At 46.0% G+C, this 20,250-nt stretch overlaps 1 protein-coding gene across 1 annotated transcript; it reads left to right on the forward strand.

Annotated features, from left to right (window-relative positions):
• The first annotated feature begins 1,823 nt into the window (after nt 1-1,823).
• On the forward strand, nt 1,824-3,911 carry LOC127584260 (prolactin-releasing peptide receptor-like). The gene is made up of 2 exons (XM_052040909.1): nt 1,824-1,893; nt 2,983-3,911. The coding sequence occupies exons 1-2, from the start codon at nt 1,824-1,826 to the stop codon at nt 3,909-3,911; spliced, it is 999 nt and encodes a 332-aa protein (XP_051896869.1).
• The last annotated feature ends 16,339 nt before the right edge of the window (nt 3,912-20,250 follow it).

Consider the following 20,250-nt stretch of genomic DNA (forward strand, 5'->3'; position numbering starts at 1 on the left):
TGGCGAATGTTGTCCCCATGTTCAAAAACGGTAGTAGGGATAGTCCAGGGAATTACAGCCCTGTGAGCCTTACGTCTGTGATGGTAAGCTGTTAGAAATGATTCTAGGGGATAGGATCTATGAACACCTAGAGAATCATGGACTGTTTAGGGACAGCCAGCATGGCTTTGTGAAGGGAAGATCTTGCCTCACAAGCCTAATAGCGCTCTTTGAGGAGGTGACGAGGAAGATTGATGAGGGTAGTGTGGTGGATGTGGTCTAAATGGATTTTAGTAAGGCGTTTGTTAAGGTTCCTCATGGTAGGCTTCTTGAGAAGGTCAGAGGTCAGGGGATCCAGGGAAGCTTGGCTGTGTGGATTAGGAATTGGCTTGCCTATAGAAAGCAGAGGGTTGTAGTGGAAGGAGTGCCCTCGGATTGGAGGGCAGTGACTTGTGGTGTCCCGCAGGGATCAGTTCTGGGACCTCCACTTTTTGTGATATTTATAGAAGACTTAGATGAGAGCGTGGAAGGCTGGTTTAGTAAGTTTGCGGACGACACTATTTCGGCGGTGTTGTGGATAGTGTGAAGGGTTGTCGGAGCTTGCAGAGGGATATTGATAGGATGCAGAGCTGGGCTGACAAGTGGCAGATGGAGTTCGGTCCGGAGAAATGTGATGTGGTACACTTTGGAAGGACAAACTCCAGGGCTGAGTACAAGGTAAATGGCAGGGTACTTGGCAGTGTGGAGGAGTAAAGGGATCTGGGGGTTCATATTCACAGTTCACTGAAAGTTGCCTCACAAGTGGATAGAGCACTTAAGAAGGCCTATGGGATGTTAGCTTCCATTAGTCGTGGGATTGAGTTTAAGAGCGGCGAAGTGATGATGCAACTTTACAAAACTCTCGTTAGGCCACATTGAGAGTACTGTGTTCAGTTCTGGTCGCCGCATTAAAGGAAGTATGTGGAGACGTTGGAAAAGGTGCAGAGGAGATTTACCAGGATGCTGCCTGGATTAGAGCGTATGGAATATGAGCAAAGGCTTAAGGTGCTAGGGTTTTATTCACTGGAAAGGAGGAGGATGAGGGGAGACATGATAGAGGTATATAAAATATTGGGAGGAATAGATAGACTAGATGGTCAGCCCCTCATTCCCAGGGCACAAATGCTCAAGGCGAGGGGGCATGGTTTTAAGGTTATGAGAGGTTCAGGGAAGATGTCAGGGAGAGCTTTTTTACTCAGAGAGTGGTTGTTGCATGGAATTCACTGCCTAGAGAGGCGGTGGAAGCAGAATCATTGGACAGGTTCAAAAGTTTGTTGGATAGGCATTTGGAGGAATGTGAGATAGAGGGATATGCGGGAGGAAAGGATTAGATAGTGTGAGGGTGGTTTGATGGACGGCACAGCATGGTGGGCCGAAGGGCCTGTTTTGTGTTGTATGGTTCTATGGTCCTATGGTAAAACAGATCCAATAATAGAACGGAGAAGTGACGTGTCACTGAATCACTGTGAGGCTCCAAGAAACTCAATCGCCCTGGAGGGATGTCACCTACAGGGATTACAAAGCAAGCCTTGAAGTCACTCCATCTGGAGGTATTTTCCGTTGTGGAACGTGAATGAATGAGTTTCTTGTTGCAGCTGCACAATAGACGCATTGGAGTCTCGGTCGCACTGGAGCGGAACATCACCACTTGTTTGTTAAGTGGCTCGAACTAACGACAGTTATTGCACAACCTGTTTCTCTCTGACCGAGTATCCGTGTTTTCTATAAAGCGGGAGCGTTTCGAGATCGCAGTCATTCTCTGATGTGAGATACAAGACGGGACAGAATTCGAACAATCTTCGAAAATGAACCGGCCCCCGATTCTCCAGATGGAAGATATTTTTTACCCAATTCTAGCAGTCTTTGGTATCCCCGGTAAGTCAAAGTAGGGCATCGTCTCACAGCTTTGAACCATCTGACACTGCATTGTGTGTTTGGATGCAGCGGGTTCCAATGATGCACAGCGATGTACAGAGTATATTAAGTTGTTCAATAACAGCCGAATTCCTTGTAGTCCTCAGGGCTGGTGAGGAGCCATCAGTGTGTGCACAGCTGTGGGGCACAATGACCCTTCCTGTAAAAAGAAAAGGAGAATCCTCATCTCTGATTCCCACAACAGAGGTTCTTTCAGTGAGGCAGGGATTGTGCACGGCCGTCTACTCCGCAGTAGAAAATCATCTTTGTTAACCTGGGATTCCCCGGCACTGTGGCCACAGTAATGTAACAACAGCGCATTGATCAGGGCATTCTGTGGGTAATGACAACTTTTTCCCGTTAGTTCCCTCACTGATTTGGAATCTAGAAGTCGGGACAATCTTTTCCGCCACAGCTTCTTCGAAATTACAGTAACCACACAGATTTTAATTTCCTCTGTATTTTGTTAAGAACAAGAGACACTTGGTATCAATAATTGTTACGATAAACCCACCGCTGACTGTTCACGGACGAATCTGATCACTAACGTACCCTGAAGGCGCACAGCCTTGCTTCCTGGTCTTCTCTTTATGTTATTTCAGTCCCACCAAGGCTCCTTATTCCTCACTACTTCTCAGACTAGGTAGAACCATGAACGGACAACACGAGCTGGACGCGACGAGGACGCCCAACTGCCGTGAATTAATGATTATAATCGATTAATTCGTTGTTTACCTCAATATTATTTTCTTCCCTCGGCTGCAAATAACCCACTCATACACTGCTAGATGCGGCTCCTGCCAGGAATTATAACAAAACACGCAATCTTCTCAGAATGCTTTGCTATGGCCTCAGCTGGAAGTCTTTATTCAACACCTGTCCTGCTGCTAATTTCTCAGAAGTTATTTGAGTGGTTGACGATGCCTGGTCCTCAGTGTTGCGATGTCACCAACCCCCAGAATCTTTCGCGCGACCTGTTGAGATGACAATAAACAGATGGGCAGGCGAATATTTGCACCGTTACTGACGACTGTTCGGTTTCTATTACAGCCAACTTGGTGACAATTATCATTCTCTCCCGAGGGAAGTGCGGTCTTTCCAAATGTATCGGCGCCGACATCATGATCATGGCAGTGTCAGATTCATCGGTCACCATTATCAATGTCGTTCTCTATCAAATTTTAATTAAACGTCTGCCAGGCACATTTCTGCATCACACGAACTTCCTTATCGTCATTGTGTACCTGATGGGCGTCACTCTGAAATTGTCACAGTGGTGTACAGTCGCCTTCACCGTTGACCGAAATGTTGCCATATGCTGTCAGAAGTTTAAAACGAAGTACTGCAGAGTGAAAACAGTGAGAATCCTTGCAGCAGTAATTCTGATCCTGCTTGCCTTGGAGAATATCCCCCACTTGTTTGTATTCCAACCTCTACGAATAATTGGCAACATTTCTTGGGGTATAGAATTCAGAATGGAGGCCTGTAACTCGCCAGCATTTGTGGCGTTCACCCGACTGAAATCATTTCTAGATTTAGTCTGCGTCTTTGGCTCAATATTTCTTTTTAATGGGTTGACCGTGAGGCATGTCTTGGTGTCCAGTAAATCCCGAATGGGATTTCGGAGTCAAAGGATGGAGAATCGTCATGACACAGAAATGGAGAGCAGAAGAAAATCCATAGTATTACTGTTCCTTGTATCGGGCAGCTTTCTGTTACTGTGGCTGCCGACAAATGTGACCCATTTTATCGCAGGTCACACCATGCATTCTGATCGCGACTATTCCTCTTCAAATCTTATCGCTGCTCTTACTGGAGCTCTGCTCGCGCACCTGAGTTCCTGCACAAACACGTACATTTATGCAGTGACCCAAGATAAATTCAGGGAGGAGCTGAAGATATTGTTAATGTCTCCTTGGACATCTGTTCTGGCATTGGCCAAGAAGAGCGCTCATTCGAACCAAACCTTCCTGCCCTAAGTATAGTTCAGTTCCAGCTGGTGTACCTGTTACAACAGCCACCATTTTCTCCCGAATCCGATCCGTTTTTGTGAAAGCAAGTAAAACCAAATTACTGGGATTAATACCCCCATGGCCCGAGTAATTGACACAGTCTCGTTGGTGTACCGTAATGATAAGAATCAGGTTTATGTTAAAGGAAAAAGTTTTAAATGTGCAGAACCGACAGGAGTTTTGTCTTTCAGGCGGAAGCTTCAGCAGTGCAACGGCGGAGCCAGGGAGAAATCAACACAAGAGTTAAAGAGTTATCCTGAGCCAGAGTGACATGACTTCCTCCTTTTCCGACTGTAAAACAGTGGATACTAACAATCAATGTCACCACGGTACATATTTCCCAATCTGATCCTCATTGTAAACCGAAACAACGATGAATCGGGGTATTTTTCTCGAAATCCTGACACACAGTATACTCCCAGGAACTGTATTGGAATGGAGAACATGAACAATAATTTTGCAATAATTAGTGGAAGCACGCAAATTCAGGAATAAGTTTATGTAGCCCACCTGTAGGTCCTGTGTAATTTTATCTTACGTTGTTCTGTTGACTGTTTTATGTTGTCTTAGTTGGCCTTGAGTGGAAATCCGCGGTAAAAAATGTCATTTCCCTCGGAACACTTAGGGAGTTGAATAATTGTAGTAGCAGAGACACCCGTGAGGTACTCTAGCCCGGGCACCACTCAATAAGTTTACAGCTTATTGGTAGCTTTCCCAGAACTCCGGACTGGTCCATAGTCCAAACACCCCCCAATTTCAGCCTCAAATATCAAGAACCACTGAGGATCAATGAGTCGCTATTTTCAAGGTGCCGAGGAATTGACCCTGTTTCATTTCACACGGGGAAACATCATCACAACATCAACCCCGTCTCAAGTTACTGGTACAGAACATCACCAAGACCCTGTCCTGGTCAAATCACTTAGATGCCATGGCGAAGAAAGCTCCCAGGGCCTCGACTTCATCAGGACGCTAAAGAAAATCGGTTTGTCCACTTTGACTCTTACCAACTTTTGACGATGTACTATAGGAAGCATCTTATCTGGATCTCTCACGGATTGGTACGGCAACTGCTCTGCCCAGGGTCGCTAGAAACTGCAGAGAGTTGTGGACACAGCCCAGTGCATCATGGACACCAGTTTCCCCTCCTTGGTCTCTTGTCCTTACCTTTCGCTGTCTTGGTGAAGCAGCCAGCATAAACAGTGATCCCACCCACCCGGGATATTCTCTCCCTTCCATCGTGTAGAAGAAACAAGAGCATGAGGCCACGTACCAGCAGACTTAAGGACAACCTATACCCCATGGTGAGAAGACTATTGCACTGTCCCTAATACAATGAGATGGACTATGATCTCACGACCTACTTTGTTGTGACATTGCACCATATTGCACTGTACTATCTCTGCAGCTGTGACACTTAACTCTGCATGGTCATTGTTTTAACTGTACTACATCAATGGACTCTGTACCAACTCAATGTAACTACATTGTGCAATGAATTGTCCTGTACGATGGGTATGCAAAACACGTCTTTCACTGTACCTCGGTGCAAGTGACAATAATAAACCAATACCAATACCAAAACTTATTTTACGATCAGTTAAACATCTTTCCTGAACGCCAGGCATTTTACACCTATTCTGTCAACTCTTTCCCTGCAGGAAGTCGCACACACACCAGTATTCGATCCTGGGAACCATCCATGGAGAGCCTCTGAATAAAGAATATATCTCCCATTTTGTTTGAGACCAAAATTATCTGCAGTGCTCCAGGCGTGGTCTCCCCAATCCCTACTCAGTTGTACCATGTCATTTACTCCATCCCCAGCAATAGAAGCCAACCTTCTTACAACATTGGGGTAGAAGCTTCCCTTGAGACTGTTGGTCGGTGCTTTCAGACTTCTGTATCTTGTGCCCAATGGGTGGGGGAAGAAGAGATAATGTTCGGATGAGTGGACTCTTTGATTAATCCGGCTGCTTTTTCGGGGCAGCGAGAAGTGCAGGCAAGACCCCATGAGGGAAGGCTGGTTTACCTGATGTGCTGAGCAGTGTCCACACATTCACTGCAGTTTCTTGGGGTCACGGGCAAAGCTCACCTTGTCTCATTTCCATTCACTGTGCTGAGGCTGTGTCCTTCCTGAGATGGTATGTGTGTAAGGCAGGGACAGACAATCCGAGAGAGTACTGGTACAACCAAAGGCTCAAAGTGCGTCGTAAAGAGAAGAGGGCGCAGCTACTCACCCTCAATTTTACAGAATCGGGTGGGAAGACTGTTCTACTTCCTATGTGTGATAGACCTGGTTGTTTAAACGCGTGACCCCTCCACTGCCCACAACAGAAGAACATCTGCTTGACCAGAATGAGCTCGTTTAGCTACAGTTGTGCAGCGACAGACACGGTCCTCCCTTCTGTGTCACAGTACGGAGCAGATGATCGATCTGTTCCTCCAATGCAATCGATTAGGAATGTTTAATAGGTCAATTGTCTCACTGAAGAACAGCACACAGGAACTGACAGACATCTTTGGTCAATGTTCCAGGAGCGAGAGGCTGAGTGTGCTGCTCTTGTTTCAACACAGGAAGCTGGGAGAACAACCACAGGACGGCCTAACTATCTGCCTGTGAAGTGGCTGGAGGGTGGAGGCTTAGCGGCCCGGCCCTGTCAGTGTGGGACAGCTGAAGTTGCTGAATAGCCGAAGTCCTTTTTCCTGTCGCTTGCGGCGAGGTGGGGCGTCCCATCCGCTGAATATCCAGTGGGCTCGGCAGGCTGAGTGTCTCCATCCTGGCCCATCTTACCATCAACCGGCGAAACTCGCTACTCTCGTTACTGTCCCTTGCAGTCCGACGTTTGAAGTGGCCAAGGTTACTTTGCCCACGGTCTGGGCTCACTGTCTTTATCCAAGTCCGCTCTTAGAGCAGGAGAGAATGGGTTAATGGTGAATGTGATAAAATCGGGGATGCAGAGAGAAAGAGAGAGACAGAGAGAGAGAGAGTCAATGGATAAGCCGTGGGCCTGAAGCGGACAGTGTGTGGCTGAATAGCGCAGTGTCGTAGGAATGCGCTGTCTCCATCAGGATCAGACATGGACTTTCTTTGCTCAGTCCGCACAGAATCAAGTTACTCACTATTTGCAATATTGTCCCGAACATCCAAAAAACGACGTTCCCTCGTCACTGCCCATGGAGAGCGGAGGGTTCATTCAGCATCGTCCTCGGCAGCGAGGCTGTCCGTCTGCACCACAGCTTTGGCCTCGAGGAGCTTCCTGGATGTCACCCTTCCAGTAATGATGCACTCCTACTGTACGTCCCACGGGTAATGCATCTCGTCCGACATTTCGATGATAATTCTGGTCAAGCCGGTTTGCCTCCCTCGACAGTGGATTCTCCCCTTGCGGATCAGGGTCTCTGTGCTCCTGGGGTGAACAGCCGGGACTACATCACTGGAACAGATCTCCAACTTTTTTTCAATATTTTTATTATGTTTCAAATTAATAAACATAACAGTAGTAATGATAAAAATGATACAAAGAGAACGGGATTGCAATAATAACGGTTAACGTATACAAACACAAATTCCGAGGAAAATATGTAATCTGAGCCTCCCAATCTCTTGATAATTGAACATGAAAAATATTTTAAAAAGACATTTAATTATATGTAAACCCAAACTAAAAAAAATAACAAAACAAAAATAGTAATAACAAAAACTAACCAAAAGTTACACAGAGTCTGGACTGTCGTATTTCATCGGTTGACCATTATTATGACATTAACTCCGCTCCTCAATATTCGAATAGAAAGTTATTGTGAAGCATTCGGAAATGGTCAGCTTACATCATACGAAAATTCTGGCTAAATGGGCTCCACGTTTCCTAAAATTTAACCAAACGGTCGATAGTACCACCCCTAATTTGTGTAAGTTTAAATATGTTTCATTTGGGAAAACCATTGGAATGTAATAGCAGGTTGAGGATCTTTCCATTTAAATAGAATGGATCTCTTGGCATAAATTTAACGAATGCAATCATACGACAAGCTGAAGCAAATAAATAGCCAAAATCCATTATTGGGAAGGCAAAAATTTCAGAAATAGGATGAGATTGTAAATGAATACTCAATACTACTGAGATAATATCAAAAATGTCTTTCGAATATTCTTGCAAAAGAGAACAGGACCAGAACATATGCATCAGGGACACACCTCAGAATTCCATCTGTCACATTTAAATAAATGCTTTTCAACTGGGTATGTTTTTTCCTGCCTTTACTGTGCCCCTGGTTATCTCTGTAACTAAACTTACTCTCGCTGGCTACTGCTTTATCCCATGCCTTGTTCCTTCTCACAGGCCCACCCCCTTTCAAACCAGTTTAAATACTCCCGTGTTGCACCAGTAAATTTCCCTGCAAGGATATTAGTCCCTGTCTGTTTCAAGAGCAACCAGTCCCTCTTGTAAAGGTCGCCTCTACCCCAGAAGAGATCCAAATGGTCAAAGAACCTGAATTCCTTCCCCCTGCACCGGCTCCTGAGCCAAGAATTCATTTGAACTATCCTTCTATTTCTGTCATCGCTCGTCCGTGGCACCGAGCTCCTGCTTATTAACTTCTTACCTAACCCGCTACACATATTCAGCAGGATTTCATCCCTTGTTCTACCCAGTTCCTATGTAACAACATGTGGCACTGCCTCTAGTTATTCACGATTCTCCTCGAGAGTGTTATGTCGCTGCACAGGGACAAACGTGACCCTGGCACCATCCTGGCGTCTCTTCGGTGGCCACAGGATCGTCTGTCTGACCTCTCACTATCGTGTCTTTCTCTCTCCATTCAGAAAATAGTCGACCTTTATCCTTCCTAACAAAGTGTATAACCCCACACTTCCTCAAGCCGTATGCATCTCCTCTGCACCCACTCCAGTGCAATCGCAGCCCCAAACCTCTCTGCACCCTTTCCAGTGGCTCCACAAACAAGATGCCCTCTGCATCATCACCAGTCTGATCATGTCTTATTTTCGTTTGAGGGCAACGGGACGAAAGTTGTGCACAGTTCTCCAGTTTCAGTTATTTCTATATTGTTCGCACTAAATTGGAAACTTGCTCAGTACCTCATTGGCCAGAGAGCTGTCAGTCAAGGCATTAACGCTGAAAGCTGCGCACCTATTCGTCGTGTCACCTTTCCGTCTATTCCCAATTCCCGCTCACTCCCTCGCTGCCCGCAGTTAGCAGAGGGCGGTTTTCTCCGGCGATGCTAATTGGTTGCTCTGCTGTCAGTCAGCGCATTGTCATCGCTTTCCCCTTCCGCTGAGGTGCAGGTGCAGGGCGAGGTGTATAGACCTTCCGCTTGTCTGTTGGTGTAAGTCCACGGAACTCCGGCTGAGTCCCTGCATCCACACCCTCGCCACAGACAGTTAGGGATAACAACCAATCAGCCCAAACATCTCCTTTGACCGACATGTGCATTCGCTAGTGAGAGAAGGGGCTGTGGGCAATTCCGAGTTGCGATTGGCAGGAGGAGGCAGCGCTATCACGCGCCGGTTTCGCTCCTTCTCCTCCTCTTCTGATCCTGCTGCCTTGCCTTGGCAGAGCTCGGCGAGCTGCTGTTGTCGGTGCTGTCCGGCATCAACGTCCACAGGGACAGGTGCGTCTTCTCTTTTGACGGCCCGATGGGTCAATGCAGAGCGGCTGATATTGTGTGGGGACTGAGGAGGGGTGAGGGGTGCTGATGCGGGGAGCGAGCCAGGCCTTTCTGGCGGCGCACCCGGGGCAGGGGGCGGCGATAAGACGACACCTACCCGACGGCCCCGTTGCACAGCCTCCTCGGCGGCTGCATCCACCCTTCCGCGTTACCTGCGAGGAGTTGTAGTCCCGTGCTGGCGGGGAGGGGACATCTTGTCTGAGGGCTGCAGCGCAGAGACCGCCGGGTATTGTAGTTCAGGAGGGAAGGAAGAGCGCTGGCGGCGGATTGCACGGTACTACAAAAGGGCACCGTGAGCCCAGCGCAGGCGCTGCGGAATGCTTCGGGTCTCTGCAGATAGAGGAAGAGAGACAGAGAGAGTTCCCTCGTTCTGGAATGAGTGCATTGTCATTGTGAGAGTGGAGTGGGTGGGAGGGAATTCAGTGTTTCATCGTCCCCTGTTCTGAGATCAGTGCGCAGTCAGTGTGGGTCCAGGTTGGGTGGGAGGAAATTCAGTTTTGTACCATGTCCAATTCTGGGAACAGTGCACAGTCACTTTCAAGTCTCTATATATGACTTAAACCCTCCACTCTTGGCAGCATCCTCGTGAATGTTCCATGCCCTTCCAGCAGAATCACAACCTTCCGATTATTGAGCGCTCACATCTGCACAGTATCCAGGTGTGGTCTCACCAACATAGAAGAGTACAGGATAGGAACAGGACCTTCAGCTCACCAGTGTGTGCCCAACTCATTAATCTGGCAGTTATATGCGTAATTAAACTAATCCGTTCTGCCTACACAAGGTCCATATCCCTCTGTTCTGTGCACATTCATGTGCCTATCTAAGATTCTCTTAAACACGTCTATCGTATCTGCTTCCACCACCACCTCTGGCAGAGCGCATTTCAGGCATCCACCACTCTGTGTACATAAAATAAAAAGAAATTTGTCCTGCACGTCATCTTGCTGCATTCCCCTCTCACCTAAAATGCACGTCCTCTCGTATCAGACAATTTGATCATGGGTGAAAAGACACCAGCTGTGTGCCCTAACTATCATGTAATCAGTGATAATAATTTGATACTTATAAACTTCATTCAGGGCTCCACTCAGTCTCCACCGCTCCAGGGTAAACCGCCCTAGTTTGTCCAACCTCTCCTTGTGGCACATGCCCAATAATCGCTGAAACATCCCTATAAACCTATTCGGCACCCTCTCCAAAGCTTCCACGTCATTTCCATTGAAGGGGCGACTAAAATTGAATTTAACACTCCAAATGTGCAATGACGCACATTCGGATTGGTTTATTATTGTCACATGCACAAATATACAGTAAAGAAAAGCATTAGTTTGCGTGTGATCCGGGCAGAATCAAGTGCAGATGTAACATCATGTCTCAACATCTATACTCAATTCCGCGGACGACTTAGGCAAGGGCGCCAAGCGCGGTATTCACCACCCTATCTGCATGCGTGGCCACATTTGTGGGACGATGTGCTTATACATCGAGTTATCCAGTACGGAAAAAAACCCCTCGGCCCGACTGGTCCATGCCGACGAAGATGCCTCATCCAAGGCATTTGCCATTGTTTGATCCATATCCCTCAAAACCTTCCTGATCCAAGTTCCTGCCCAACTCTCTTTGAAAAGTTCTTAATGAACCTGCCTCAACCACTTCCTCTGGTAGCTCATTCCACATGGATATCACTATTTCCGTAAAAATCTTGTCCCTCAGGTTCCTACTAAATCTCTCGCCTCCCACCTTAAACCTATGCCCGCGAGATCCGAATTCCCCAACCTTGGGAAAAGGACAGAGCGCATTCACCCTATCTATGCCCCTCACGATTTTATACACCTCTGTAAGATCAGCTCTTCGCCTCCGACGCTCCAAAGAATAAAGTTCCATAACTGCTACAACTGTTGGGGAGGGTTGAAAAGGTTTGGCAGGGGGATGGTAACCAGACTGACAGGACAGAGGTTGGTGTATTTAGTGTACAAGCAGATGCAGCGTGCAGAAAGACTATGAGGATGGATTTGCATTTGAAAGGGCATAATTTCAGTAAGTTGGATGGGCTGAAATGTGTCTAATGCTAAAAGTATCAGGACCAAGGGTAATGAACTTAGAGCATGTGTAAGTGCGTGGAATGATGACGTGGTGACCATTTCAGAGACGTGGCTGTCGCAAGAGCAGCAATTCCTGCTGGATATTCCGTGGTTTATATGTTTGAAAACGGAAAGAGGTAAAAGAGGTGAGGGAGTGGCGTTGCTGATCAGGGACAGTGTCACAGCTGTAGAAATGGAAGATGTCCTAGAGGTGTCGTCCACTGATTAAGCGTGGGTGGAAGTCAGAAACAGGAAGGGAGGGGTAACACTGTTGGGAGAATTATACAAACCCCCAATCGCAACAGAGGCACTGAGGAGCAGCTCTGGAGGAAGATTTTGGAAAGGTGCAAAAATAACAGGGTATTTGTCATGTGTGATTTCAACTTCTCGAATATTGATTGGCACTTTGGTCAAGGGGATAGATGGGGCGGAGTTTATTAAGTATGCCCAAGAAGTTTTGCCCGACACAGTATGTGGACAGGCCGACTAACCGAGAGGCCATTTTGGATCTGGTACTTGGCAATGAGCCTGATCAGGTTTCAGATCTCTCGGTGGGAGAGCATTTCTGAGATAATGAACATAGCTCCTTATTCTTTAAAGTAATCTTGGAGAGGGATAGGAGCAGGTGATATGGGAAAGTATTTAATTGGGGGAGGGGGAATTATGAAGCTATTAAGCAGGACCTTCTGAGTGTAAACGGAACAGATGTACTTGGGGAAGTGCACAGAGGAAATGTGGAGGTTGTTTAGGGAGTACTTGCATGGGGTTCTGGATAGGTTTATCCCACAGGCAGGGTAAGGGTGGTGCAGTGAAGAAATCGTGGTTGACACGAGACGCAGAATACCTGGTCAAGAGGAAGCAAGATACTTACCTGAGGTTTAGAAAGCATGGATCTGACAGCGCTCTGGAGGGAGCTTATGAATGGAATTAGGTTAGCTAGAAGGGGGCATGAGAAGTCCTTGGCGAGTGGGATCAAGAAAAACCCCAAGGAATTCTGCACGTATGTGAAGATAGATCCTACCACTCAGCCATACACTGGGGACAAGTTGGGTGGCCAATTATCCTCTGATCACGCATGTCTTCTGGATCTGGGAAGAAGCCAAAGCACCCGAGGACACATACATGCTCATAGAGAAAATACATCAAGCAGACAGAGCCGGAGTCAGGATCGAATTCGGGTCGCTGGATCCGCCAGCAGACATTTCCATTAGGTCCAACTCTTGTGTCGGAATTTTCCGAACCTTTGCACATAACACTCTACAGTCCATCAGAGATAAGTTAATTTATTCTTGAAAATTGCCTTCAAATGTTTGCAACAAATACTTTTCTTGTACTGAATCAAGAGTTCTGCATATACAGTTCGGCTATTTGCAGTGTTATGTCAAACCAATATATCAGATTCACGGATTCGTGCAATCGGGAAACAGGTCTCGAAGCCCACCGAGTTCGTGTTGCCCATCAAGCAGCCATTCACACGAACCGATACTGAAGTATTTTTATGCTCTCCATATTCCCAACCACCCACCCGCATAATCTAACCTTTACCTACACACTGGAGGGAATTACCCTTACCAATTAGATACCCAACCCGCACTCCTTCGGGATGTGGGAATACAAGCGGAATACCTGGAGGAAATCCACATGGTCACAAAGAGAAGGTGCAAACTACATTAACAATACCCTGTTTTTGACTGTGAGAATGCAAACATATGGGAAAAGGTAGGATAGGATTCACTTACTGAAACATTGCGGTCATTCACAGTGGAATCTGTACAGGGTCGCTGTAATTCCAACGTCGTTCCGAACAGATATTCTTGAAAGGTAGCATCAAAACAGGAGATGGCAACAGAGTTAATTCCATGAAGCCGTGCAGTGAGTTACCATCTGACATTTCAATGGGGTAAAACCAGATCTGGTCAGTGTAAAAATGAACGTGCTTTTGTCAGCTAAAACTGATATTGCATAATTGGAGGCATTTAAGGAGGAGAACTTTGAGCGAGTGAATTGGTTCATGGCCATGAGGCAGATGGGTAAACGGATCAGTAACAGGGAATTGATTGGAATAAGAAAAGCAACTGTTGAAGAAACTTTATGGACAGTGAAGAGTTAGGGGTTATTAAAATATATAAAAATATAAAATTTGCCAGGCAGTATTTCCACCGAACAAAGTGGCTTTTTTTCGGTAGAAATTTTGTCTGGCAATTTTGACGCTTTTTTCTAAGAGGCAACAAAAGATATTGATGCCGACTGTGCTGTTGACGTAGTTTACACGGACTTCAAACAGGCCTTTGCATGGACCTACGTGGGAAACTGGTCCGAAAGATTGCCGCAGAGGTTTTCTGGCATGGAAATATGTGTCGGAGAGATAGGATGGAGGGCTGTCGTTTTGTGATTGGCAGCCTGTGTCCAATTGGTCATCACAGGGGGAGTGCTGTGTTATTTGTTATTTCTTATGTACAATGACGATTTGAATATAAATGTAAGAAGTATGGTCCCTAAACTGGAATATGAAGGGAAAATTGGACACTTTGTATTTCTAGTGAGGTGGATCGGTTGAGGGAATAGAATTGCATTGATCAGTTTTTAAAATGGGTACAGCAGTGCAAAATGGAAATTCATCCTGGTCAGAGTGAGGTGGTGTACCTTCAGAATACGAATAAGTGTAGGGCAGACGCATTGAATACGAGGGCCCAAAGTATTCAGCGTCCTGTAATTTCATGGACATGCCCCACGCTTAGCGAAGACGGAATGAACCCTATAAATAGCAGGTCAGGTAGAGAGGGTGGCGAAGGAGACATACGGTGCACAACCCTTTCATAGACTATAAGAGCAAAGATGTTATAATTCAGTTTAACAACCTACCAGTGATGGCCCTGCTGGCGCCTTGTGTGCTGTGTTGGTCCCCAGGCTGTATGTTGAATCGAAGAGGATACCAGAGATTCACTAGGATATTGCCTGAGACAGAGAAATTGGATAACAGAAAGAGAATGTGTTACTTGGGTTTCATTTTCTAATGGTGGAAGAGGCTGAAGAGCGACAGGGCGGAGTATTACACAATAATGTGCTCCATAGGCAGTAGATAGTAAAAGAAAATACAATGCGCGAAAGGGGGGGGGGGTGTAGTCTCCAAAGCAGGAGTCATAGGATTAGCTAAGGGGTGAAATATTCACATAACTTCGGATGAACTGCTTTATTTTTATCCGGAGGGTGGTTTGAATTTGGAACACGCTGCCTGAGAGGTTGCTGAAGGCAGAAACTCTCACAACATTTGAGAAGAATGTGGCCGAACACTTCAATCGCCAAGTCCATAGAACCACAGAACAATACCGCACAACACAGGGCCTTCGGCCCACCATGTTGTTCCGATCTTCAAACCACGCTAGGAGTATCTAACCCCCTTCCTCCCACATATCCCCTAATTTAAATTACTCCAACTGCTGATCTAACAATCTCTTGAACTTGACCAATGTACCTGCCTCCACCACCACACCAGGCAGCAAAATCCATGTGACAACCACTCTGTGTGAAAAACTGCCCTCTGATATCTCCCTTGGAATTTACCACCCATTACTTTAAAACCATGACCTCTTGTTTTGAGCATTGGTGCCTTGGGAAAGAGGCGGCAGCTGTCGACTCATTCTACTCCTCTTAATATTTTGTATAACTCCATCATATCTCCTCTCATCCTCCTTCTCCCCAACGAGAGAAGCCCTTGCACCCTTAGTCTCTCCTCATATTGCATACTCTCTAAACCAGACAGCATCGTGGTAAATCTCATCTGCACCCTTTCTAACGCTTCCACAACCTTCCTATAATGAGACGACCAGAACTGGACACAGTTATCCAAGGGTGGTCCAACCAGAGTTTTGCAGAGCTGCATCATTACCTCGCAGCTTTTAAACTCGATCCCGCGATTTATGAAAGCTAACATCCCATAAGCTTTCTTAACTACTCTATCCACCTGTGAGACAAAGTTCAGGGATCTGTGGATATGAACCCCTGGATTCCTCCGCTCCTCCACTCTCCCCAGAATCCTGCCATTAACCCTGTACCCCGCCTTGGAGTTTGTCCTTCCAAAGTGTACCACCTCACACTTCTCCGGATTGAACTCCATCTGCCACTTCACAGCCCAGATCTCCATGCTATCAATATCCCCCTTCAATCTCCGAGAGTTCTCCATACTATCCACAACACCACCGAACTTTGTTTCGTCTGCAAACTTGTGAACCCACCTTTCTACCCCTCATGCAAGACATTATTAACTACCACGAAAGGTAGAGGACCCATAACCGATCCTTGTGGGACACCACTTGTCACAGTCCTCCAATCTGAATGTACTCCCACCACCACAACACTCTTCTTTCTACAGGCAAGACAATTCTGAATCCTCACAGACAAGTCTCCCTGGATCCCATGTCCTCTGACCTTTTGAAGAAACCTATCATGTAGCACTTTGTCAAACGCCTTAATAAAATCCATGTAGACCACATCTACTGCACTACCCTTTTGAATTTACCAGATCACTTCCTCAAAGAACCCTATCAGGCTTGTAATACATGATCTTCCTTTCACAAATCCATGCTGGCTCTCCCTTATCAGTCCATGATTCTATAAATGATCATAGATCCTATCTCTAAGAATCTCTTACAACAGCTTGCCCACCACAGACGTAAGGCTCACTAGTCTGTAATTCCCTGGGCCATCCCTACTAGCTCTTTGGATAAGGGGACAACATTTGCCACCCTTCAAACCTCTGGTACCATTCTTGTGGACAACGAGGACTCAAAGATTCTAGCCAACGGTTCAGCAATCTCCTCCCTTAAATCACGGAGCAGCCTGGGGAATAACCCGTCAGGACGCGGGGACTTATCTGTCCTAATATTTTCTAACAGCTCCAACACACCCTCTCTCTTGAGATCTACATGCTCTGGAACATTAACCTTACCAACACTGACTTATGCGTCATCAAAGCCCTTCTGCTTAGTGAATACTGAAGAGAAACATTCATTGAGAAACTCACCCACTTCTACAGCTTCCAGGCACATCTTGCCACCTTTGTCTCGAATCAGTCCTACCTTTACTCTCGTCATCCTTCTGCTCTTTACATAAATGTAAAAAAGCTTTGGGATTCTCCTTAACCCCACTCGCCAAGGCTTTTTCATGTCCCCTTCTTGCTCTCCTCAGCCACATCTTAAATTCCTTCCTTGCTACCCTATATTCCTCATGAGCCCTATCTGAACCTTGATGCCTGCACCTTATGTATGCTGCCTTCTTCCTCCTAACTAGTTCTTCCACCTCTCTTGTCACCCATGGTTCCATCACCCTGCCGTTCTTTCTCTGCCTCACCGGGACAAATTTATCCTTAACATCTTGCAGTAGATCCCTGAACAACGACCAGATCTCCATAGCGACCACATGCCAAAGCACAGAAGTCTGTGGAACAACAGCTGGTAGATGGGCTGAGTGTGGAACGTCGAATGGGTCGAAGGGCTCCTTCTCTGCTCCATAGATTGATGAAAACTGCTGCCCCTTCGCAGAATTTATTTTTCTTCCGCAAAACGCAGCCGAATGTGATGTGTTCCATTCCTATTTTATTTTCCTGTAACTGTTTTCTTGTATTTGCATATTGAAGTAATTGTTTTAGGAAAGCTCCGAGAAGCCTTCAATGCCTTCCACTGTCCGACATCTGAGCGTTTGACAGCACGCGTGTGGACGTCTGATTCTCACTTCATTCTTAACATCAGGGCTCTCCACCTCTCCGAGATTCCAGTGCCTGCAACTGTCTGGTCTTCACACGATCAAACCCATTTCCGACCTGCATTTGACTCCAGACCCAAGACCCCGATTTATTTTAACTGTCTGCATGGACAAAAATCTGGATATTGCCAATGACGTCAACCGGAGGAGGGAGAGAATGACAGAGTGATTGAAGGAGAGAGATAACAGAGGAGGGGACGGAGGGAGGGATTGACTAATTTAACATTCAACTGACGCACAGCTATGATGGAATGAGTAAAGTGTTGATTCAGTTTGAAAAGATCATTGCTTTGATGTGTTATATTCATCTGGGAAAATAAAATAATGTTGTATAAGTTTGGGTGGCGACTTTGGAGAGAATTTGGAAACCATGTGGGACCAGGAGTTATACTGAAGTGCACAGATGTTTTACGTGTGAAGGTCAGTTTCCATGTTTACCAGTGCACGAGTGTGAAGGTTCAAATAATTTGAGGACTGTATGGCAGTTGCGTACCTTAATTGCTTCGGGATAAAAGTAAGGTTAAGAGGCTGCGAATATCTCACATTCGATTTCAGTGTCTGTCGCTGTACACTGTTCTCTGTCTTAATGGTCAAACAATTGACGTCACTGGTTATTTATCTGCAGTGTCGAGCTCTCTGAACATTGTCGGAATAGCCCCAGCAATGACGGTAATTACGCAGCCAAAACAACTTGCCATTATTCCTTCGATCGGTTCTAGGAAGGTGTGCTGGCAAACGTTGTACCACTGCGATACAGTCCTGGGGTAGCAAAACAGACGAATCTCAGAATGTCCCCCATCCACATACGAATGAAATTCCCCGAAACGGTGAAAAGTAAAGTGATCGACTTTCTTTTGCTCTCCCTCTCTGGGTCACGGCATTTTGTCCCTTCAGCTCTTGCTGAACAGACTGGCGACATAAATCAGTTTGAAAGTCGTCCGTTGAGCGAGAAAATTAAAAATAATGGAAGTAATGGGCTTAATTTTATTAAAACAGTCAAATTCTACCCAAGCGGAATCAAAAATCTGGGGGTATTATGATAGCAATTAAAAGCGATCACATGGAAAGCAGACAGCGCACAGACACGTTGACGCATCCAATGCGACGGGAAGAGCAGCTGTGCAGCAGATCCACAGCAGTGGCTGGGTAACAAACCCCATCACCCAGTCTATGTGGCACTCTTCGTCACCGGAGGTTCCAAATGTTCGCAGACCTGCCATGAATAGCTATCAGTTCATTTCAATTAACTTGATAATGATTTCTTCTCATGTTATTTTTTTATTTTGCAGTTCTTTTCTGGTCTTTTGACATCCATGCTCAGAAATGTCGGCTTCTAGGATATAAAATATGCGCTCATGGAGGAAATCTCAGACTTCATTGAAACAGCGCATTATCATAGAATCACAGAACACTTCAGCACAATACAGGCCCTTTGGCCCACAATGTTGTGCCGACCTTTTCAACTCACCTAAGGATATCTAACTACTTACTCCCACATATCTTTTTTTCTTAATTCCTCCATATTCTTAACTATCAATCTCTTGAACTTGACCAATGTACCTGCCTCCACCACCGCCCCAGGCAGCGCATTCCATGCCCCAACAATTCTTTGGGTAAAAAAAAACCTACCTCTGATATCTACCTTGAACTTCCCGCCCATTACGTTAAAGCCATGCCCTCTTGTATTGAGCATTGATGCCCTGGAAAAGAGGCACTGGCTGTCTACTCTATCTATTCCTCTTAATATTGTGTACACCTCTGTAATGTCTCCTCTCATCCTCCTCTCCAAAGAGTAAAGCCCAAGCTTTCTTAGTGTCTCCTCATAATGCATATTCTCCAATCCAGGCAGCATCGAAGTAAATCTCTTCTGCACCCTTTTCAACGTTTCCACATCCTTCCAATAATGAGGCGACCAGAACTGGACACAGTACTCTAAGTGTGGTCTAAAGAGAGGTTTGTAGAGCTGCATCATTACCTCGCAGCTCTTAAACTCGATGCCACTACTTATGAAAGCTAACATCCCATAAGCTTTCTTAACTACCCTATCCACCTGCGAGGCAACTTTCAGATAATGAAGCACGTGGACAATACAAAGAAGTGTCGTCCCGAGATCAATTTTCCCTTTCCGTCCGCTGTAAATAACACAGTGCCACAAGGTCGATTAGCAGTGCACCGCGATGATAATTCCCTTCAGCACTCACTAAGAGTCGCTTCCCGAGTTCTCCCCGAACAAAGGGAAGACAGCCATTTATACAGGAATTGTCACGCACATCCCATGCAAACGGCGCCACGAGTTTCGGTCAAGCTATAGAGAACCCGAGACAGCTAGCACACCTTTTGTCTTAGTATAACTGAGTTATAATCAAGGCTTTCAAAGGCAGGTATCACCCTTCATTGTTCAGACCAAATCCTCACCTGGATGTTAATTACACTCAGTATCGCCACCGTCTGACATATCGGAATGGTTCGTTACCCGAAACAAAGGCAGTTAACATACTTAACATTCCAACCTAACTAGTGGGTCAGCAGCTTGCTAGTCCTTGCTAAAGAAATATAAATGCAAATATATATATATATTGTTTGCCAGTTATAGGTATGTTTGCAATTCTTAACCCTTCACTTCCTTATTCCCTCCTTTTTATCATTTCATGATAAACTAGAGCGGCGCTGAGAACGGGGGCCAAGAGCTCATTAATAAGGACCTTGCAACAGGTATTTAGACAGGCTAGCACCACACAGCATAATATTATAATCACTATTAGTCCCACAGCTCCAGG

Source organism: Pristis pectinata, chromosome 29 (assembly GCF_009764475.1).
Source record: "Pristis pectinata isolate sPriPec2 chromosome 29, sPriPec2.1.pri, whole genome shotgun sequence".
NCBI classification, from domain to species: domain Eukaryota; kingdom Metazoa; phylum Chordata; class Chondrichthyes; order Rhinopristiformes; family Pristidae; genus Pristis; species Pristis pectinata.

Excerpts from the sequence above, each read along its gene's own strand:
- LOC127584260 (XM_052040909.1), top strand. The coding sequence starts at position 1,824 with ATGAACCGGCCCCCGATTCTCCAGATGGAAGATATTTTTTACCCAATT. Across the intron at positions 1,894-2,982 it reads AGCAGTCTTTGGTATCCCCG|CCAACTTGGTGACAATTATC; the intron begins GTAAGTCAAAGT and ends TTTCTATTACAG.